The sequence below is a fragment of the Medicago sativa genome, chromosome 8, assembly GCF_051527215.1.
Source record: "Medicago sativa cultivar Bolivia chromosome 8, Bolivia_mono, whole genome shotgun sequence".
NCBI lineage: Eukaryota > Viridiplantae > Streptophyta > Magnoliopsida > Fabales > Fabaceae > Medicago > Medicago sativa.
In genome coordinates this window covers 93,280,546-93,304,135 of record NC_140756.1, presented here as the reverse complement: position 1 = coordinate 93,304,135, position 23,590 = coordinate 93,280,546, and the positions used below count along the sequence as shown (strand labels likewise).

General features: G+C 38.4%; 2 protein-coding genes across 2 annotated transcripts; one reads left to right on the top strand and one right to left on the bottom strand.

The window, feature by feature from the left end:
- The first annotated feature begins 4,711 nt into the window (after positions 1-4,711).
- Positions 4,712-6,036, top strand: LOC146903465 (uncharacterized). Its single transcript, XM_085733252.1, has one exon. The coding sequence runs from the start codon at positions 4,862-4,864 to the stop codon at positions 5,759-5,761; it is 900 nt and encodes a 299-aa protein (XP_085589378.1). The 5' UTR covers positions 4,712-4,861; the 3' UTR covers positions 5,762-6,036.
- Positions 6,037-19,604: 13,568 nt separating this feature from the next.
- LOC146903464 (uncharacterized) lies at positions 19,605-20,333 on the bottom strand. Its single transcript, XM_085737243.1, has one exon. The coding sequence runs from the start codon at positions 20,331-20,333 to the stop codon at positions 19,605-19,607; it is 729 nt and encodes a 242-aa protein (XP_085593369.1).
- Positions 20,334-23,590: the final 3,257 nt, after the last annotated feature.

The following is a 23,590-nucleotide window of genomic DNA, read 5'->3' as shown; positions in this document are numbered from 1 at the left end:
TAGAAAAATATGGTCAAAGTAAGATAGTTCAAAATTACACATTTTCAACTGGGTCATCTATTGCGGGACGGATGGAGTATTCGATAGCATTTTAAGTTATGTTAGTATTTGCCTTAAAAAAAGTAGAGAAATATAATGGAGAAAATTCATTCCCCTAAAAGGGAGTTTACTACAATTAACTAACAACCAATTGCATAAAGGTAAATGAAACGGTTGGCCTTTTGCCCTTAATTTCGCGACTCTTCTGAACATATACTATGATTGTAAATATCATCATATAATGGTTGGTCACTTTTCGTTTTGTTTGTGATTGCTGCCAATTATTGGATCATGATTTCTCAATAAGAGTCATTTTCTGTCATCTCCCTAGCGATTAATTAATAATTAGACCTATTTTTTGAAGGAATGCTTTTGGGTAAAAGAATATGAATGCTTTGACAAGAAATTGAAAAGGAATGCTTGACAGTAGTGTGGGTTAACTCACGTTCGTGTTCAAAACGTGACCGAACGTGACTTAAATTACGTAGGTTGTATTTCAATGTGAGTTAAATCACGTTGAATTTAACACTTGCGTGAGTTAAGTTACGTGTATGATATTTTAAGAAGTTTAGTTGAAAGTGTGCAATTTTTGATAGAAGAAGAGCAATTTTCTTACAAATTGGCATGTGATACCCCATTTCCCCAACCTAAGACGGCAATGATAGTTGGTTGTGATCTTAAAGGCCTATTAATTGGTGGGTGACCATCACATGGTAACTAACAAACAACCAACCTAAAAAGAAAAAAAAAAAAGTTAAGTAACTTAATATACACCTCTAATCATTATTATAAAAAAAAATTAAAAAAATTGTGACAAATAGGTTGGTGCCAACAAATAAATAAAAGATTAATGCAATATTTATGTACGCGGTTCGATTAGGTTCGGTTTTTGAAAAAAGAATCCTAAAACCAATATGAAAGATTGTTACAAAAGCACATCCGCTGAATTTTGATTTTGTGCAATTTTCAATTTTTTTTAGATCGGTTGGATGTTAACACCCTTATATTTCGGGCACACTCACAGATGAAAAAAATGTCAAAATAGAAAGGAAAAAAAAGTCAATTTATTGTTATTATCAATGAAAATATTAGTTAATGGGGGACCGTAAATTACTCTCACTCAAAAACATAAAAAGTAAGTTAACAAGTCTACTTCCACATGTTTTTTACCAAAAAAAAAATCAATTTCCATTAGTTCAAGTTGTTTTTAAATGCAAAGTTAGTTTTGTATTTTTCCTTTAATTAATTCAAACAAAACCCTTTTCTAAAAAAGACGCAATTTCCTAACAAATAATGTAAAACGCAATGTCGCTACCATTTTTTTCCACTCCACAATCGTCCTTGCCGTCTCAAATACAAATTTGTTGATGTATATTTGGGAGAAGTGCTAGAAAAACTTGTATCAATTTTTCCTAAATTCATTTTAATAGACGTTCATAGATTGCATGGGAGTATATAAAAAAAAAAAAAACATAGATTAAAGGTATATACGTTCAAGCATACATAGATTAAAGGTATACGTTCAAGCATATGCCATAACTAAGAGAGTAAGTTAACAATCCGCTTAGTTAATATATAATTTTGTGCGTGCAGCTAAATAAGTTGAATTTGTAGTTGTGAGTTGTGACCATGTAAAAATGCAAGTTATATATATCTTCCAAATTCATTGGTATTAAAACGGATTTCAGCTGGAGCCCATTTAGGATTGGGTTTCTTCTAAGGCACTTGTATGCTACTACATGACAACCGTAATAACCGTCTGATTTTGATGTATCCTATTAACTCTTCTCCATCTTAAGCCAAGTTGTAGAGTGTACATTTCATATTATTTAATGATTGATTTGTTTTATATAGTAATTTTTATTGCATGTATAAATTACATATGTAACTTGAATTCAAAATTACCACTGATATTTGAATAAAATGATCTTCATGGAATCATGGTAGAAATAACGTGATCAAGAATATTCTCCTAAAGGCAAGTTATACTATTTGCCAGCCTCGCTAGTTGTTTATGGTGAACATGTAATCAAGTCTCAAGAGTAAAATTGCAAGTGAAATTATTAAAGAGATCGCACATATCATGGCATGACTAGTGATAATAGGAATAGTAAGTCAGCACTCTAAAGTTGGGTATTGGGATTTCAATTTTTCCTTTGTCCCATGATGTTGGTAGGAGAAAGTATGTGGCCAGCAACTCGTTGTGTGATTCTGATTCATCCATTTTATCTATTTACTTACAAAATTAAATACTAGTAGTAATGTATAATATATAGTAAATAGTAAATTTTTGTCAGTTGCTAACACTAACCAACAAGAGGGTCATATTCCCATCACCATCTATTTGATGTTACATAGTCACGTAATTATTAAATCGTGTTGGTATTGCAGGATGTCGATTTCAAACAGTAATGAAGCATATGCAATTTATTCAATCATTTTAAGAAAGAATATAGAACCATATTCTTTTTTTTTTTACTTACTAAGTATTGAATCACATTCTAACTACTATTATTAGATTTGTAAAAAAATATTAGATTGGATAATCATGTTTAAAAAGGTTTAATCCACACCTATGATTTTTTTGTTTTCTCAATCTAATGGTGTGTTTTCAAATCTGAACTTGGTGAAGGATGGTTGAGAAGTTGGCGGTCCATCATCAAATCGGAAGGATGAATGGAGGAAGAAAATGGCACCACATGAAGAAAAAGGTAGGAGTAGAGGAAGCGGGAAAGCCTGGCGCTCAAAGAGAAGGGCAAAAAAGAAATTAAAAAAAGAAAAATGCTTCTTAACGCGACAAGTTTTATCCCGACGTTATCCCGACCGCTTGTCTATTGGCTACCCACCCATGTATTGTGGCCATGGCCCACCAATAATAAATTGAGACTGTTTTTTATTTTTTTTGTTATAACTAAATTTTCCTCGTGAAAGCTCGAGACAATTTTTTTCAGGAGATATAACACTTCTGTTAAAAAAATGACGAGCGTATTTCTTCGCTCTTTCTTTGATGATGAGGAAAAAATAAATAAAAATTAAGTGGGATTTGTCTTTTATTCTTCTCTATTTTTATGCTAATCAAACACGAGAAATGAGTCATCTCCATTCTATTTCTCTCTTCTCTAACTCTCTCTTTCTTATTTCTCTCGAACCAACAAAAATGTTAGAATATATGACTAAATTAGTATCTAGAATGGTAAGCGGCAATCATTTTTGGTTTTTTAGTTTTGTAAAAAGACAAACATATATTTAGATTCACAAGAGAAATGATATATTAACAATAATTTGTAGACAATTTTTAAACAACTCTATTGTTTCCTCTCATTGTATTCTTACTCTCTTCCTTTCTCTATGTTTTTGACCAATAAAAAAAGAGAAAAAAAAGATCGTTCTACAAATTGTTACAAATATCATTACTCAATTCACGACACATCATTCATGGTGGTCCTTCTATCAAGTTTTTTGTGTGTTATAAAGTATGGATTACATGTTAAAATGCATATGTGTCATTCTTAGATAAATTAGTCGCTTGAGCATCCACAATGGATGAATGTCAAATATTTAAGACTTGTTACCTATTAGATACCCCATTTTGAAGAATTTTTTTTGGGGGTCCTATAGAGCTTAGGGTCTAAAACAAATATATCATTCTTAAGTGAGGTTCACAATATTTTTTATTAAATTAATCATTCTTGCACATACTTTTTTTTAATAATAAGTGGGACCCATGTTTTTTTAATATTAAAAAATTGAAATGTAACAATATAAAGTTATTGATAATTGATTAGTAAGTTTGATTTAAGAAATTTGTGTGAGATGCTCGTTGGAGGGATTGAATGCTTATTAAATGTTACTATTAAAAAATTATAAATGAGTGATGTGTACATGTGTGACACGTTTATTAAATATTAAAAAATGAATTTCTCCATTGTTAATGACCTTAAAAACTTATTTCAAAACTAAAACACCTACATATAATGAAGAAATACATGAAACACTAAAATCAACTTGGTTGACACTTTCATACTAGGAGTCTAGGAGATCGCTTGGGTGACATAGCTTTTAGTAATATTATTCTTATATCTCTCTTAATCAACCATTCTCTATTATCTAAATATTTTATTTTAATCATCATCTATCATTCTTTCTCATCTAAAATCTAAAATGCACTAATGCCATAAAAAAATGGCTTAAATGCCCAATTGGTCCCTTAACTTGATTTCAAGTATCGGTTTGGTCCCATAAGTAATAAAAGGTCCGTTTAGGTCCTTTAACTTTATTTAAAGTATTGGTTTGGTCCTTTCTGTTAATTTAATTCAAAAAAATGTTAAGTTTAGGGACCAAACTAATACTAATTAAATAAGTTAATGGACCAAACTAATACTAATTAAATAAGTTAAGGGACCGAAATTTAACGTTTTTTTGAATTAAATTAACAGAAAGGACCAAACCAATACTTTAAATAAAGTTAAAGGACCTAAACGGACCTTTTATTACTTATGGGACCAAACCGATACTTGAAATCAAGTTAAGGGACTAATTGATCATTTAAGCCTAAAAAAACTATGTTATCCTAATAAAATCCTTCATACTAAGAGTATGTTATTTTACTCTTAATTTTGATAATACAACTAAAATATATAAAGGGATATAAATGTGTGATGATAATGAAACTTTTACTCATAAAGAGTGTATATATAGGAGTACTACTAGTCTTCCTTCTTTAATGCCTTTGTACGGTCACAACTTACAACTCTCCAAAACACCGTTGTAACAACAATTTGACAACACACCAAATTTTACAAACCTTGGAAATCTCCGTTCAATGGACACCAAAAGCACACAAACACACTCACCATTATTATCATCATCATCATCATCATCTTTAAGTAGAAGCATAAGAAGAAAAAGCAATAATGAATGCAGTTCACCAGAATTTGAATTTTGGATGCTAAGAAACCCTTCATTCCCACAACCCAACATCATTCCTGCCGATCAACTCTTCCTTGACGGAGTCATCATTCCCCTTCATCTCCTTTCCACCCAAACCAAACCCGACCCTGTTCCAGAACCCAACTCATCCCCTGCCATAACCGACAATGGTTTAACCATCACTACCACCACAACATCCAAGCGATGGAAAAACATCTTCATGAAGAAAAACAACAACACAGAAGAGAAAGTGAAGAAAAAAGATAAAAGAGTTGGAGGTGTTGGTGGTGGTTCAGCAGCTGAACTCAACATCAATATATGGCCTTTCTCTCGGAGTAGGTCTTCTGGAAACTCAGTTAGCAGACCCAAGTTCTCTACCGGAGCTCCGGTTACCCGGAAAGTAAACAGTGCACCTTGCTCGAGGAGCAACTCCGCCGGAGACTCAAAGTCAAGGAAATGGCCAAGTAGTCCTGCTCGGGTGGGAGTCCATTTGGGAAGGAGCAGCCCAGTTTGGCAGGTTCGCCATGCCGCTAAGAGCACAGTGAACCCTGATAAGTCTAAAAGAGAAACCACCACAAGTCGCCGGAGTAGGTTCGCTTCAACCGCCGGTGGTGGTGGTGGTAGTGACAAAGCGAAGGTTTTGAATTTGAGTGTTCCAATGTGTGTTGGGTACAGTCACAACATAAGCTACAGAATCGAGGAGAACAGTAACAGTGTCAGTAATGGTGGTGGTGGTAGTAAGCTTTTTAATCTGCGCACCTTCTTCACCAAGAAAACCTTTCTAACTCACTAGTGTCTCATCTTTATATTTTATATTTTAATTGCTGCAATACAATATTGTAGTATATTATTTGTAATTATAATATAATTAATTATTATCATAGAAAGTAGTTTTTTCTGGTTTAAGTGAGTTTGTAAGAAGTTGACCTATAATTCACAACAATGTTGTGGTAAGTAGTAAGAAATATAAGTACCTATGCTAGTACTTGTTGTATGCTCTAAATATGGTGAGACTTGAAAACTCAACCCACATAAAAAAATGGTCAAATGCATCTATATGTCCTTTAAATTTTTCGTTTTTCCCAAAATGGTTCTTTAAGTTTCAAAAGTCTCAAACAAATCATTTTAGTTTTTGAATCGTTTCAAACAAGTCCTATTGTAGATAGCATAGTTGACAATTGCTTCCTTGAACTCATCTTTGGTACCAAATCTGGCTCCTAACACCCACTTAAAATTAGTCATCTTTTTAGGCATTGCAAATGGTGGATAATGCTCTTTGTTGCTATCTCTAAAAGGACTTGTTTGAAACGATTCAAAAACGAAAAAGGACTTGTTTAAGACTTTTGAAACTTAAAAGACTTGTTTGGGACTTTTGAAACTTAAATGACCACTTTGGGAAAAACGAAAAACTTAAAAAAATTCGTTGAGAAGTTTGCTAGTTACTGCTACCTAGTTTGGTTTTGTGAGACTTTTCTTTAGCTGTGTAAATGTAAATTAAGGGAAGCTCCGTGTGTAGTATTTATATCTTAACGTGTTTTTGTTACAACAACGAAAAGTACTATAATTTTTTAAGCGGTTAATAATACATACTACATCTTTGATCATACCAAAATTGTTAAAGGACAATAAAGATAACGTGGTATAAGCTTTATGTTATTAGAGTACTGCTATTGGATATAAGATCTGCAAGTCAAGTCAATACCTAAACACCTCTCTTATCCAGATTTTAATTAAGGACTAAACACCAAGTAAGAGGTTGCATGGTATGTTAAGAAGTGTATGACATATAATTACGAGGCCAATATAAAAAGGATGGTAGCTACTATAGCTGCACTTGGGCTAAAGTTATACCATGCCTCATGGGATCACAGCTGGTATTGTCCGTACAAGGTTAAACTCAAATTTGCTGCCAAGATTAATCAAAGCAAGATTTAGAGTATTTATGTATGAAAAATTATTTGTGTACATCTATAATCCATTTAATACCATGAGAGAGATTGAAAGAACTATATGATAAATATATTATGTGATAAGAAAATAAAGACAATGAAATGTTGCATGGATGTTTGAGAATTTTAGGTGTTCAAATATAAGCATTATTTAGGTATTAAAGCAATTATCGATATATGTGATGACTAGAATACATATGAATTATGAAATTTAATTTTTTTATTATCTTTTTTGTAATTTTTAGAATAACTCATTTGTCAGGATCGTGAATTAACATGTTTTTATTCATCTCCGTTTTGTTTTAAGTCCTGATCTCAAATGGATTTTTCCACTCTTAAATTGTTTTATATTTGGTCCATTTGTGTACGGTAAAATTGGATTAAAACAAAAAATGATCGAAACCAACTATTATAAAAAAAAAATAGTGGTAAGTGGTTATTATGTATAAGATTAATGGATATTCATTATTCATTTACGTAATTTTATTCAACACAATTTTAAACTTAAAAATAACAACAATTTTAGAACGTTTAAAACTATATGTATTCTTTTTTGTTAAAAAATTACATGTTATATTAATATTTACTTTTTTTTTTGAAGGATATTAATATTTACTTATTTATCTGGATTTGAACACAAAAATTGTTGTATACATAATATTAATATTATATTGAAAAAGTAAATTGATATATATATTGAAAAGGTAATAAAATGGTATATTTTTAATAAATATTTTTCGCTAAATCAATAATTTGTTTTGAAGGGAGAGAGTACTAAGAGTGAGAAGTAAATAGGTTAGCGTCATAGCTTGATGAAATGCGATGGTTTTGCTCCCTTCCTCGTGTGACCTGAAAAGCTTTTAACATTGTCATCAGAATGTGTTTTGGGTTGTGTTCTGATTTCTTTCCCCATATTGGAAGTGGGTCTATCACTTGCTACTAATTCTAGCTGTCTGGCTTCTTGTTTGGTTCTTAAAAGAAACCAATATAGTAGCAGAACATAGCAGAGGCTTTTGATTTTGGGGAATGGGTACAAAAAGAGCAGGTGTATATTCGGGGTTCTATTTGAAAGATGTTTACAAGGACAATACGTTAAAAGAACAAATATAGAAAGCAAAAGATTAATGAGTTTTTTTTTAAAGATCAAGATATTAATTAATGAGTTAAACAAGGTTAATGCTACATGTAGCGACAAATTTGTCCCGAGGTTATCTCGACACTATACATTTGTATTGTAACAAAGTCCTAAACTTATATCCAACCACACATGTATTGTGTGACATGAAGATCCAATGTTGATGCTAGGTTCGCAATGCATTCTTGAAAGTGTATTCGCTATATATAGCAACACTCGTTAAACAAATATGAAGTATTTATGAATTGTTGAGAAGAACAAAAGTTTTATTTTTTAATAGAATGATTATTGGCTAGATTTTAATTAGTTATTTTAGATTAATAAGACATCTTTTTGTTAATATTTTTTTTGAATAAATCATCCCAAAAATGTGCTATACTATAGTGCTATTAGTAATAGTTTTTCTATTACAGTGTGGTCATTTCCCCTCCCTTCACCTCGTGATGCAACAAAACAAAAATTCACAAACCGCGGTAACCAAAACGAACCTCTCACACTTTCTCAGTGCGCCGCAAAGCACATATGAACCTCCCTTCACCTCTCACACTTTCCATCACCCAACCCTTTTCACTCCACCTTCACTCACACACTTCTCATCCAAATCCGTTTCTACAACTGAACCGGATCCGATTGCCAGTGCAATCTCATCGGAGCTTCTCAAACAACCAGACTCCAATCCATCCTCTGTCGCTAGGGGTGGGCAAAATTAACCAATAACCGAACCGAACCGGTTAACCGAACCATATCAAAAAGCGCCACACACACATATATATACCTTGAACCACACAGCCAGCGGCTCATTCAGAAAATGATAGTTCTTCTTCTTCTCTATTGTTGTTTCGTGATGTTTCGCATTCAACTTCAATGACTTCTTCATCAAATTTGAAAATGTCATCTTGACGATTTTCAACACAAATAAGGTCTTCTATATATGAATTTTGGACACCAGGAAGCATATTCATGACTTGTCCAATCTAATCACTGTTGCATCAAATATCATTCCATAAAATAAAGTAAGACAATGTAGTGTTTAATATATAGCAATTAATAAAAGACTACAAATCCATAATAAACATCAACGAAAGAGGATAAAAATAAAACACAAATACATGTAAAATTTCAAACTTTAATGGAACACCGCAATACAATTTTTTTTATGTAAAACAATTAACGCAATTTCATGCCATGTCATGTTAGTTAGACCATTTTAATTTTTTTTTTTTTGAAGAAAGTTAGACCATTTTAAGCTTGTACAATGTACTTAGTTATTTTTAGATCGAAATAGTTGTTCATGAGGCTTTCATTAATAAATCGAAACAATCAAATCGATTAGTGAAACATTCTAAATATATTCTTATGGTTTTTGAAGTTTTTTTTTTTTTTACTACCATGGTTAGTTGAATCATAATATCATCAAATACATTTCTAAATAAACAAAAGAAATAGAGGACCCCTAAAAAAAAGAGACTTTTTCCAATCATGGTAATGGATACCTCACCTGCCAAATAATAATCTTTAACTTCCTTCTGTTGAAAAAAAACCTTCAATTTTTGTTTTAATTAATCTTTAACTTGGCGCGTGTTTGGAATTTTTTTTAAACAGAGTAGCCTCGCAACCAGACCGAATCTACAAAATCGAAAAGGGGAGATCACACATTGAAATTTATACAATCACAGAAACAAATTTAGTTTCAATCTTATATAGCTTAGAGTATTTAATCCCTCAATCGGTAGATTGAGCTAATAATTGAGATTTTGTTAATTACAAGTATACTAGACAAAGATATTAGATTAATATTCAATTAGTAGCCAAAAAAAAGATTAATTCAATTTAATAACTAAAACGTCAGTTAAGTTCAACGCACTCGAAAATCCAAATCTAACCATCTTTATGTTTTTTTTAATACTGAATAAAATCATCTTTGATGATAAATTTGGTATGTAATAACTTAATTATATTTATTTGTAATATATAAATCAAAGCTAATCAACTTTAGTCACTTCAAAAAAAAACTTTAGTCATCAAATGATGTTAAAAAACATTAATTGTGAAAAGGATTCAGCCTTTAATCTTTTGCTCACTCAATACGGCACCAGATCTAGTTGGGTTGTACTCCACAAGTAGCACAATGATAAACCCTAATTCTTGATCAAAAAAATGATAAACCCTAATCGAAGCCATGATATGTAAAATTGAACAAATATCTCATCAATATTAGGCACATGTACCGCAGATTTGAAATATTATTAAACAAAAAATATAACAGTGTAATTAGATAAATATAAAATTGGGTATCCATCTCTCAAAAAAAATAAAATTGGGTATACACGTCAATTTTTAATGCAATCAATTATATCATTGATAAAATATAAATTATTTTTCTTCTTCTACTCATAGTTAGACTAATTTATTCATTTATAATATTTGTTATTTTAAGGATAAAGTATACAAAATATTGTAGGGCTCTCTCAAAAAAAAAAATATATCTTAGGGTTGGATAGGTTCACCATTAAAATTGAACTAAAATTGACTACCAAAATAATTGCAACATAATTTAGATAGGCATGGCCATGCAAAATTTTAAGAGAACACGAAAAGGAGCAGTTGGAAATAATAAGGTACCTTAACAATATGAGGGGGGAATTTATGCATAGAGAAATAAATTGGAGGACCTTTCAAAAAAAAAGATAAAGAAATGAATTGGAGGGACCGAGTGATGAGTGGGGTAAATGGTTTTTTTTTGAAGGAAGTGGGGTAAATGGTTATTAATTTTTGGGTAATGCTTAATGTTATTGCTTAGCCCGTTCATCTTGGACGCAACGCTCGATCAATGAGCTATTATACACTCTTTTAAAGGTGGCTGCTTCTAGGCAAACCTAATGTCGATCTCTGCACTCCTATCACTTTTATCATTGAGCGGTGTACTTGCAAAAAGTACGGTAAGGGATTCTAGGGTTCAGAGTCGTATGCTAGGGTTTAGACTGATGATTAGATGCCTTGGGAATGCTCCCAAGAGTGGTATTTATAGCCTGCCGTGGGCTTGGGCTTCGGTTACTTGGTTTCCAAGTAACAGGGGTATTTACGTATCTATGTGAGTTTTAGGCGGTTTCTAGAAGGCCAATGGGCCAACGCCTTTAGCAGAGCGCGCCAGGCCCTGGGGGTCCTTCTGGAGGGCGCCCATGCCCTTCTGGAGGCTCTACGCCCCTTAAGGAGGTTTTGGAGTCCTTCTGGAGGTCCTCTAGGACCCTAGGAATATCATGACGGTCCATAGCCCCCCAAGCACAAGTCTTGGGACAAGGCGAAGTGATGATGACAAAGGAGTGGACTTTCTGGAGGTCATTTAAGTCTCTTTAGGAATATCATGACGGTCCACAGCCCCCCAAGCACAAGTCTTGGGACAAGGCGAAGTGATGAGTACGCCTGATGTCAGTTTTGGGTGATCGCCTGTTTTGGGCGTTCACTGATTTATGCGTAGGGCCTTGCTTGGAGTTTTGGCGACGTTTTTCGTGTGGCGATCAACGATAGCTCGCCTTCTGAACGTTTCGTATTCTCCTCGTCCCCGATGATCGCCACGTGTCAAGATCTAATGACGTTGTTCCACTCAATCGTTTCATACACGCTTCCCGAGGCGATCTTACCTCTTTAAAGGACGTGTTTGGCTTTTCACTTATTTTCATTTCTTTGCTTCCGTTTGCGGTGTTCAAGCTTCTTTCTTCTAACTCCCTTCCGGCTTAAGTGGCTTCAGCAGATTTTTCTATTTTTCCTTCACAGGTATTTCTCAATTCCTTAACCTCTCTCAAACTTTACTTTATTTGTTACGCTTCGTGAGAGTTCAAAATTAGGTATGGTGTTGATTAGGGAGTGCGATGAGAAAGGGAGATTGGTTCGACCCATTGATCCAGTTGAGAAAAATCGTTTGAGGAAGGAATGCCTGAAACATGCCACCGGTCCTGATGGGATGATAAATTGGGATACTTATTATGACGGCTTATTCGGGGAGGAGTTGTTTAGCGATTTATCTAGTGAATCAAGCGCCAATTCGGGTAGTGATAGTGACTGTGTGTTTTTGTCTGCCAATTCAGGGACGAATCATAAGGAGGACGAGTGCCAGGAGATTCGTCCGTTTCAGGCTCCCTTAGGACGAGTGCCAGGAGATTCGTCCGTTTCAGGCTCCCTTACAATCATAAGGAGCAGAATCATAACGAAAACGCTTTTAGGTCAGCAGAAATGGCCTCATTTGCCGAGGAAGTGCGGTTGGAAGAGTCATTGTACGTTGATGTTTCTGCTCTTGACTGCTTTAGGAGCAAGTTTAATATCTCTGCGACTGGACGAGAGGAGGACGTGGTCTTATTGTCCTGTGATCCTGACGAGCGCGCTTGTGACCAAGAGATGATGGGCGAGGGCGACGAATCCTACTTCGTCTATACCGCGTTCTTGGAGGAGTTTGGCGTGAAAATTCCTTTCACGCCCTTCGAGATGGACGTCTTGAGGCTCCTCAATGTGGCGCCTACTCAAATACGCCCTAACAGTTGGCCGTTTATTTGCGCCTTCGAGGTTCTGTGCAAGTCCCTGGGTCTCGAGCCTGCGGTTGGCGTGTCCTTCCACTTCTATGGGACCAAAGATGTTAACAAGGGTACGTGGATCTCTATTTCGGCCCATTCTGGAAAAAGGCTTTTTCCTACTTATGCATGTAACTTTAAGAAAGAATGGCGAGATACATTTGTTAGGGTACAGGGTGCACCGGAATGTTCTACATCTTCCGTGTTGGTGAATGGAGTACCCAAGTTTCCACTTAGGTGGACTAGCACTCCTTTGGCTGTGAAAGGTTATGATCGTGACGCCATGTCGCCCTATGAGCGTGCACTTGTGGACTTCTTGGAGGAGGCCCCGTTAACCAATATTCATGAGCTGTTAAATAGGGAGGGCGACGTGGTTCGTCTGAATGCTTATTTACGTGAGTGTTCTCTTAATTACTTATGTTGGGCTTCGTTCAAGGTTTATCATATGTTTTTACTAACTGGATGCACTTGGTTTTCTTTTCAGAGGAGATGCTGCCCCTTACTGGAGCGGAGATGAGGAAGTATCTCGCCGAGCTTGAGAAGAGCAAGAATCCTGACGGTTATGTGTCCAGTGGATCGGCAGGCGTCTCCTTAAGGAGGCTAAAGCGTAAAGAACCTTCTGGAAAGGGGGATGATGGGGTCATTGAGGTGGATGACCTGGAGGGCGCTGGGGGGGAACACACCCTCGTTTTCGTCGAATCTCCATCATCATCCAAAAAATCAAGAACAGTCCGAGGGGCTAAGGGTGCAGGAGGCCGCCCCCCGACGGGGAAGGAAGTTGGTGGGACGTCGCTGAATGACGAGGTTATGGAATCCTTCTGGCATTCGGAGTTCGACATTCGTCGGTAAGTATTTTTGAGTGCCTTTTAGTCGATTTTCTTTATCTGTCTTGGGCGAGAGGTGACTTATTGCGGTCTGGCGGCTTGTAGGTATATGAAAGAGCAAGTGCCATTTGCGAAGGTTGATGTTGAAGCTGGAGTAAAAGCCAAGTGCAGCGACTTGGTGGCCGATATTCGCACTGCTGCCTTGAGGACCTTGCTGCTGAGTCACTGTCTAGAGGTGAAACAGGATCTGGTGGAGAAGAAGTATAAAGATGCTGCGGAGGACGTTGAGAAGTGGAAGCACAAATCCACCGGACTAGATGGCCGCCTGAAGGAGGCGTTGAAGGATAAAAAGGCCGCTGAAGACGCTCTGGAAGAAATGAGAAAAGCAAAAGAGGAGGCAGAGACGGAGAGGGACGAGGCTAAGTCTGCTTTGAAGAAGTCGGAAGCGGCGGTGGATGAGGGACGGCGAGCTCTTGCACTATACTTCGAAAACGGCTTTAGTCGTGCTAAGGAGCAGGTGATTTTGTTCAATCCTGACGCCAAACTGGAAGAGCTTGATCCTTTTAAGGTCATCATTGATGGCGAGCTTGTCGACGATGAATGATTCATGCTAGTTCCGATAATTTTATGGTTTTGTATCTTAAATTATGGCGACTTTTTACAGCGCCTTCGTGAACAATTTAACGTTTTGTTTTCGGCCTTTCGGATTTTGTATGGAAACTCTTTAGTTTTTAAATCATGATGTACTTTGATCATATGATCGCACTTGTATGGGCTTGCTGTTTGTTTTTATTTTATTTTCTTTATGTTGCGTGATTTCCCTCTTGATGACGATGCGTTCTAGTTTTTTCGAGGTTTGAGATTGTCAAATTTTATTGGAACCTTTCTAAGGTTAAAGTTACGTTGATCAAAATTATGCGAGCCCTTATTTGGGCGACTATCAGAGCCCTTTCAGGGTTGATGTTAATTATCTACGTCAGAGCCCTTCCAGGGTTGACAGAACTTTTAGTCGAACCCCGCCAGAGCCCTTACAGGGTTGGCGTTTTGGGCGAGCATCAGAGCCCTTACAGGGTTGAAGTTAATCATCTACGACAGAGCCCTTCCAGGGTTGACGGAACTTTCAGTCGAACCCCGCCAGAGCCCTTACAGGGTTGGCGTTTTGGGCGAGCATCAGAGCCCTTACAGGGTTGAAGTTAGTTATCTACGTCAGAGCCCTTCCAGGGTTGACGGAACTTTCAGTCGAACTCCGCCAGAGCCCTTACAGGGTTGGCGTTTTGGGCGAGCATCAGAGCCATTACAGGGTTGAAGTTAATTATCTACGTCAGAGCCCTTCCAGGGTTGACGGAACTTTCAGTCGAACCCCGCCAGAGACCTTACAGGGTTGGCGTTTTGGGCGAGCATCAGAGCCCTTACAGGGTTGAAGTTAATCATCTACGTCAGAGCCCTTCCAGGGTTGACGTAACTGGCGAGCCTGCATTTAAATTTTTAACAATGACATTTCATGCAATAGTAGGAGCTAGCAACTTTTGAGAAAAAGAGAGGGCGCCTCGTTAAAAACCCCTGCCCTTGCAGGGGAAAAGAGTGCTACCCTAACCTTCTGTTTATTCAATTTATTCAAAGAAATCACAAGTCATAGTGGTGGTCTTAGGCCAGCCTTATTCAAAAAGATGATAAACTACGAAGAAAGGAAAGAAAAGCGAAAAATCAACTGTAATAATGGCGTAGATTAGCTATATTCCTAGTGCGGGGGATAGCTTCTCCGCTCAGTTCCTTCAATTTGTAAGCTCCATGGGAACATTTCTCTCGAACTCGATACGGGCCTTCCCAGTTGGGGAACAATTTTCCTATCCTTGTAGGGCTACCACTTGCTTTAATACGAGGTCGCCTTCTTTCATTTCTCTGGGCGCCACCTTTGAGTTGTAGCGGCGAGCTGCTCTTTGTTTGGCGGCGAATTCTCTTATGTGAGCTTGCTCTCTCACCTCATCGATCACATCCATGCTGACCGCGAGACCTATCTCATTTGCTTTTCAAAGAAATAACTCATGAATTTATATGATGGAGTCGTAAGAAGTAAAACTGTAAGAAAAAAAACTGTTTGCCTGCAAAACAACAAGTTAGAAGTATAAATCTTGATACCTTCTTCAGAAAAAGTATCCCTCCGCCAAGTGGCGGTATCAATTTCTACTGGGAGCATGGCGTCTGTGCCGTACACCATTGTGAACGGCGTCTCCATTGTCGAAGAGTGTGGTGTAGTGTGGTAGGACCATAGTACCTGTGCTCAGGGCGACGTTCATACGCATGACACATTTTATTGGAAGTTCGGAGAAATTAAATTGAAAATGTACTTACCACGTGGAGCTGTTCTGCCCAGAGACTCTTGGCGGCCTCTAACTTCTTGATGTCGTTGAGGATGACCTTGTTGGCTGACTCGGCCTGCCCATTAGCTTGCGGGTGTATTACTGAGACGAACTTTGTCTGTATTCCCAGGTGTTTACAGAATTCTACCACGGACGAGCTTGCGAATTGGGTCCCATTATCAGATACTATGAATTTGGGTAGACCGAAACGGCAGATGATTTTCTTCCAGTAAATTTTTTTGACTCTCTCAGCTGTTATTTTGGCGACGGCTTCTGCTTCAATCCACTTAGTAAAGTAATCGACTCCTACTATGAGGAACTTTAGTTGTCCTGGGGCAAGAGGAAAAGGTCCTACAATGTCAACTTCCCATTTATGGAAAGGCCAGGGGGAGTATACTGAAGTAAGTTCTACTGCTGGGGTGTGCTTTTTATCGGAGAATCTTTGGCATTTGTCACATTTCTTGACGAAGTCTGAGCTGTCTTGGAGCATGGTGGGCCAGTAATATCCTGCGCGGAGGAGCTTTGCAGCTAGAGCTCGCCCTCCTATGTGGCTGCCGCACACGTCTTCATGAACTTCGAGAAGCACCAGGTGGGTCTCACTCTCCGCTAAACAACGTAACAGGGGGCTTGTTCGACCTCGCTTGTAGAGCTTACCCGAGATGATAACGAACTTCGAAGCTCTCTTTCTGACTATCAGCTCTTCATCCTTGTTCTTGGGCGTGAAAGAACCGGTTAGATACCTAAGTAGTGGCTCCATCCAGCCGGCGTTTTCTTCGGCGACGTGGTGAACTATTTCAAAGTTGATATTGGGCGCTGAGATTACTTCTTGGATGACGGTTCTGTTGTTGCCCGGTCGTTTGGTGCTGGCAAGCTTCGCCAGTATATCTGCTCTGGAGTTCTGTTCTCGTGGTACGTGGACAGCTTCAAAGAACACGAATCTTTTGGCTAGGACTCGTACTTTTTCCAGATATTTGATGAGCTGAGGGTCCTTCGTCTGGTACTCGCCCGTAATTTGGCTCGTCACGAGCTGAGAATCGCTTTTTGCCCGTAAGTTTTCAGCCCCCATTTCCTGTGCCAAAGTCATGCCAGCGATTAGTGCCTCATATTCTGCCTGATTGTTGCTTGCTTTGAATTCAAATCTGAGGGATTGTTCTATGATGATATCTTCGGGACCTTCTAGGATGATGCCTGCGCCACTTCCCTTCAAGTTGGAGGAGCCGTCAACGGATAAAAGCCACACAAAGGGAACCTCTTCTTGGGACGGGGAGGTGAGTTCTACCACGAAATCTGCTAAAACCTGGGACTTGATGCTTCCTCTTGGTACGAATTGGATGTCGTACTCTGACAGTTCTATGGACCAGGCGACCATCCTTCCTGCCAGGTCTGGTTTCCCAAGCACTTGTCTCATGGGATAGTCCGTCTTTACGACGATTCTGTGGCTTTGGAAATACGGACGCAGTTTTCTTGCTGTGGCGACTACGGCCAGAGCCAGGCGCTCTAACTTTTGGTAGCGTAGCTCGGCGCCTTTGAATACTCTGCTGACGAAGTAAATCGGCCTTTCTCCTTCTTCTGAGTCCTCGACCAATACCGTACTCATAGCGTTTGCGGAGATCGCCAAGTATAGGAAAAGGATGGAATCTGGGTTTGGTCGCCGAAGGACTGGCGGGCTAGATAAGAACTTTTTTACCTGTTGAAAGGCATCTTCACACTCTGGTGTCCATTCAAATTTTTCTTTCTTTCTAATGGAAGCGAAAAAGGAGAAAGCTTTGTCACCGGCGCAGGATAAGAAGCGGGACAGGGCGGCCAGCCTTCCTGTCAACTGTTGGACTTCTTTTATGCTGGACGGGCTCCTCATGTTGATGATCGCCTGGCACTTATCTGGATTTGCTTCGATACCTCGCCTAGTTAAGACGAAACCTAGGAATTTCCCAGCTTGCACTCCGAAAGAACACTTTGTTGGGTTTAGCCGAATTCTGTACTTTCTTACTTGCCCTAAGATTTCTTCCAAATCTTATGTGTGGCTACGTCCGTCCTTTGTTTTTGCTACCAAATCGTCAATGTACACTTCCAGGTTTCGTCCTATCTGGTGCTTGAAGGCGGTGTTCATAGATTATTGGAAAGTGGCTCCATCATTTTTCAGGCCAAAAGACATGACTTCGTAGTGGTAATTCTTGGTATTGGTCATGAAGGCTGTTTTGGGGGAGTCTAAAGGGTCCATTCGTATTTGGTTGTAACCAGAGTAGGCGTCCATGAAGCTCAGGGTGTTGTATCCTGAGGCGCTGTCAATCAAATGGTCGATGTTTGGGAGCGGGTAAAGATCCTTCGGGCATGCCAGGTTTAGATCTGTATAATCTATGCACATCCTCCATTTCCCGTTCGCCTTCTTCACGAGGACGGTATTGGCCAGCCATGTTGGGTACTTTATTTCGCTGATGAAGCGGGCGTTGACCAATCTTTTAACTTCGTCGTCCACGGCTCTCCTTCTTTCCTCGCCCATCTTCCTCTTCCGCTGTACTACCGGTTTCACTCCAGGCTTGATTGATAAATGGTGGCAGGCAATATCAGGGTCCATTCCTGGCATTTCGGATGGGTGCCAGGCAAAAAGATCCAGATTTCTCTGTAGTAGATTGACGAGGGCGATCTCTTCTTCCTGGCTTAGAGACGTGCCGATCTTAGTTGTCTGATGTGCTTCTGGTCCAACGGATACTTCTTTCAAGTCTTCGATGGGCTCGAGGCGTTCTTGCTGGAAGTCTTCTCTAGGATCGAGGTCTATCATGTTGACCTCGTGAGTTTCTTCGCTACTGGACTTCTTCCTTGTTTTCTGCAGTCTCAGGCTATTGTGATAGCATTCTCTGGCGGTTTTCTGGTCGCCTCGGATGGTCCCAATCTTTCCATTATCCAAGGGATACTTCATGACCAAAAACTTTGTGGACAGGAAGCCTCCGAAAAGGTTGAAGGCGGGGCGACCAATGATAATGTTGTAAGAGCTGGGCGAGTTTACGACGAGGTACCTTACTCGAATGGTTTTTGCATGAGAGCCACTACCGAACGTTGTTTTGAGTGTGATGTAACCTCTTACGTGTACCTGTTCGCCTGTAAATCCTGCCAGGGTTCCCTTGAAAGGTTGTAGCAGTTCCGGGTCCAATCCCATTCGATCGAATGTGTCGTAGTATAAGATGTCCGCCGAACTTCCTGGGTCGATCAACACCCTCTTCACATCCCACTTGAAAATTTGCAGAGTAATAACCATGGGGTCGTCGTCGTGTGGTACGACGTCTTGGAAATCCTTGGCAGTGAAAGAGATATCAAGTTCACGCCCTGAGTCTGGGGTCTCGTATTCTTGGCACAACATTACCTGCCTGACGTATTTCTTTCGTGATGAATTGGACTCTCCGCCCCCGGAGAAACCGCCCGAAATGGTGTTGAGCGTGTGTCTCTTTCCTTCGCTCCATTCGTCCTTCTTCTTTTCCGTCTTTTGTTCGTTCTCGCCCTTCCTGTCCTGGGCGTATCCTCTTAATTTCCCATTCTGTATCAGCTTTTCTATTTCCTGTCGTAGGTGTATGCATGAGTCAGTGTCATGCCCCCGTATTCGATGATACTTACACCATTTGTTTTTGTCTTTTCCCATGATCTCGTATCATGATAAAGGCGGATCTGGGATTAGTTTGGCTTCATAGACTTCCTTCAGAATGCGTTCTGGCTTCGTGTTGAGGGGGGTGAATTCCTCCGGACGCGAGTAAGGCCTGTAATTAGTTCTTTGGTAAGGAGCTCGATCTCTACTCGACGATGGTTGATAAGGTCGCCGCTCCGTATTAGACGTTCGTTTCCTTGGCGTCCCTTGCCCTCTTCTCAGCGTTGCTTTCTTCTCCCTTTATATAACAATCTGCCCTGGCGATTATCTCCTCCATGGAATCGGCGGGCTTTTGAGCGAGGGATTCGTGGAACTGTCCTGCCTTCAGACCGTTCTGGAAGGCGCCCACAAATACTTCCTGGTTGGGATTGATGACTTTTATGGTCGTGTCGTTGAATCTTGCCAGATAATCTCGTAGGGACTCATTGTGCCCCTGGCGAACGTTGAAGAGGCTGGTTGCGGGTACTTTGCGATGGCGATTGGCAGAGAACTGTTGGATGAGTTTCCTTGTCATGTCCGGGTAGCTAGTGATAGAGAAACGGGGGAGGTTCATGTACCATCGCAAGGCGGCTTCAGAAAAGGTCCCCGCCAGTAGCTTGCACTTGAGGGAGTCTGGGGATCCGACTACGGACATGCGAGTGTTGAAAGCCGTGACGTGCTCCATAGGGTCGCTCTTCCCATCGAAGACGGAGAGATGGGGCGGTTTGAAGTTTTCTGGAACTGGCGCTCCCCAGATCTCGGCGGACAGAGGTTGTGGTTCCGGATCGTCCATCTCGCCATGGTGCGATTCCTCTTTCTCCTCCAGTTGTTTCTGTTGCATGTTCTCCATCGAAGCCTGCAAGGCGTCGTTGCGATCTTGTAACTGAGCGAGTTGAGTTCGCATGGACTCTAACTCTTCGGCTGTTGCCATGATGAAAGGCCTTTCTCTAAATCGTACGTGAGGTGCGATTTAGGTTTGTTGAAAAAAGGGTCGGGGTTTCCAAATCGTAAGGGGGTTTTACGATTCAGAGGTCTAGTTTTAGGTTTTCCGAATCACGATTTGAGATTCAGAAACGTGGTCAAGGCTAGTTTTACCTTTTCCCACAGACGACGCCAACTGTACTTGCAAAAAGTACGGTAAGGGATTCTAGGGTTCAGAGTCGTATGCTAGGGTTTAGACTGATGATTAGATGCCTTGGGAATGCTCCCAAGAGTGGTATTTATAGCCTGCCGTGGGCTTGGGCTTCGGTTACTTGGTTTCCAAGTAACAAGGGTATTTACGTATTTGTGTGAGTTTTAGGCGGTTTCTAGAAGGCCAATGGGCCAACGCCTTTAGCAGAGCGCGCCAGGCCCTGGGGGGGTCCTTCTGGAGGGCGCCCATGCCCTTCTGGAGGCTCTACGCCCCTTAAGGAGGTTTTGGAGTCCTTCTGGAGGTCCTCTAGGACCCTAGGAATATCATGACGGTCCAAGCGGTCATTTAGGGACCTTGACCCTTTTGGGGGGAAGTCAAAAAAAGAAACACATGAACTAATGATGTCCCTATAATTTAACCAAAGCACAACATTTTTTTACTTTTTTTTGAAAAAACTAAAATGAAATTATATTTCCGACGGACCAAAACTCTAAAGCACAAGGCGAGCCAGAAAGAAAAGGCTAATAAAATGATTTCATTCGGTCATGATTTCCATTTTAAAATTCTTATTTATTTTGAAACTTGATTCGAAATATTTAGCGGCACTCTTAATTTTTTTTATGTGAAATGAAAAATGTCTTTTTTTATTTTATTTCAAATGTTACTATGTTAATTGCTATGTTAGTTTTTTCTCCTTGTGAAAACTTGACTAATGAATGAAACTTGAATAAAATCATGCGACGTACGCCCTACTTAATTTGTTTTAAGGAAATTATTTTATTTTTTTGAGGGAATTTTTTATACTTTTTATTAGTGTTTTGGTAAAATATTATATTTTGATTAGGCACGTGATCGAAAAATAAAAGATAAACTATCAAAAGTAAAGAAGGGAAAAATTAGGAGAAACCTGAATGATGAGAAATGGATGGAAATAATTTGCCTAAAACATTAATTATTATATATTTTTAATGAAAATACAATAAACGGATTTTTATTAATGAAAATACAATAAAAAAATTAATTATTAATTAATTATTATTATAAGGGAAAAATAGGGCTTTCTATTTTGTTGGAAAAATAGGGTTTTCTATTTTGTTGAAAAATTGAAAAAATAGGGCATATACGTGTATGTGTGTAAGAAATAAGCATTATCCCGTATGATTCTATTGCTATGTCTTTCATAGACTATAACACTCTTTGTTAGTTATCAGAATGAATGAACTATAACACTAACAGTAACAAGATACATCAAAATGGATGAAAAATAGCAAAGGAGCGCCATTAAAATGGAACACAAAATAGCAACAGCAAAGCATAGAAACAAAACAAAAATATCAATATGTAACAAAGCATAGAAACCTAACCTGAAGTACCTGCAAAGGCGAGATTCGGTATGGAAGGGGAAGCAAGTGAAGCAGTGAGAACCTAGAGATCTGGAAGAGAAAAATAACCTAAATATGGGGTATGGAAGGGCTAACTTTTATACTTAACACTAAGGATATTTGAGTAATTTATTTATCCCTTAATTCATTAAGGTATGGCAGATTTTTTTTGTTTTTATTTTTAAGGTATGGCAGATTTTATTAGCAGATATATGCCGTTTTCTGGTGCCAAAAAGCAACAGTAGGAGAGAGGTGTAAAGAATGTTTGTGCAGATAAATTAATTTATTTACATTAAATTGTTTGAGATGATTTCTCATTTAAATTTGTGATCCTGATATTAATTATTCCAGCTCGTTTTGCATGTGATTGACCTGGCAATACTCTATGACCATGGTAATGCTTGCATATTATGTTGCTAAAAGCTGAAAACCAAAATAGATAGCGTGAATATTAGAATATAGAATATTCCTAGTGTCTCATATTTATAGTAGGCTAAAATATGCTTTTGGTCCCTGCAAATATAGCCAATTTGGGTTTTGGTCCCTGTAAAAAAAAACTTTTGAAATCAGTCCCTGCAAAATTTTTTGTTTTTTAAAAAGGTCCTTGGCCCCACTTTCTTGCCTATGTGTCTGATTTTTGCCTACGTGTCACTTACTGACTGTTCACTTTTGCTCATGTGGCTGCCACGTGTAAAATTAAAACATATTTAATCATTTAATCAATTAATTTCAATTTTTAAAAAACTAAAAACATATTTACTTAATAAAATTAAAACAAATAATTTTGTGCTTCATCCCTTCTTCTGGCAGATCCTCTTCTTCTTTGTTCTTCATCTTCTTCAAATCGAAATTTTGGAAAACAAAATTCTAAATTCTTCTTCAAGCATCATCTTAATCTTCTTGTTCTCAAATTCATCCAAATCAAAATTCTGGAAAACGACAGTGGTTCAAAATTCACATGAATATTCATCCAAATCTTCATTCCAAATTCATCTAAATCCAATCGAATCTTGTAAACAAAAATCAAAATGGACACAGATCCATCATGGGTCGGTACATGATCTTGAAACATCCATCGTGTACCGGCGTTTGCACCTGCTTCAATCTTCACTCCTTCACATTGACCGCCGTCGTTTTTTTCTCTCTCTCAAGACCCCTTCGTCTTCTTCTCTCTCTCTCTCAACCCAATCTCACCCTTCAGACCGCCGCCGCCGTCACCTTCTTCAACCAGATCTAACAGATTCGTCACTTTGTTAAAAAAAAAAACAGATTCGTCACTGATGAAAAAAGGAAGGAAAGGTGGATGGGAAACTGAGATGCCCAAATTATTGAATATGTTGTTGATGGTTATTGAAATTATGGAAAAAGAATGAAGAGATATGAAAGAAGAAGAGCAAGAAAAAAAAAGGATGGTGTTGCAGTAGAACTTTGGGAGAAGCTTGTTTGTTGATGAAGTGAAGAAAAAAGAAAAAGAAGAGGATGAAGGATAAACTGGGTTTGTGTGGATGATACATAGAATGGGAACGAAGAATTTTAGTTTTTTGGATTATGGAAATTAAAATTAAAATAAAACATTTTTTGATTTTTTATTTTATTTTTTAATTTCAGATAAAAGCCAGGTGGGACAGTTCATATGCCACATGTACAAGTTTACACAGTCAGTACCTGCCACAT

Coding starts and splice junctions, on each gene's coding strand:
- LOC146903465 (XM_085733252.1), top strand. CDS start 4,862: ATGGACACCAAAAGCACACAAACACACTCACCATTATTATCATCATCA.
- LOC146903464 (XM_085737243.1), bottom strand. CDS start 20,333: ATGGCAACAGCCGAAGAGTTAGAGTCCATGCGAACTCAACTCGCTCAG.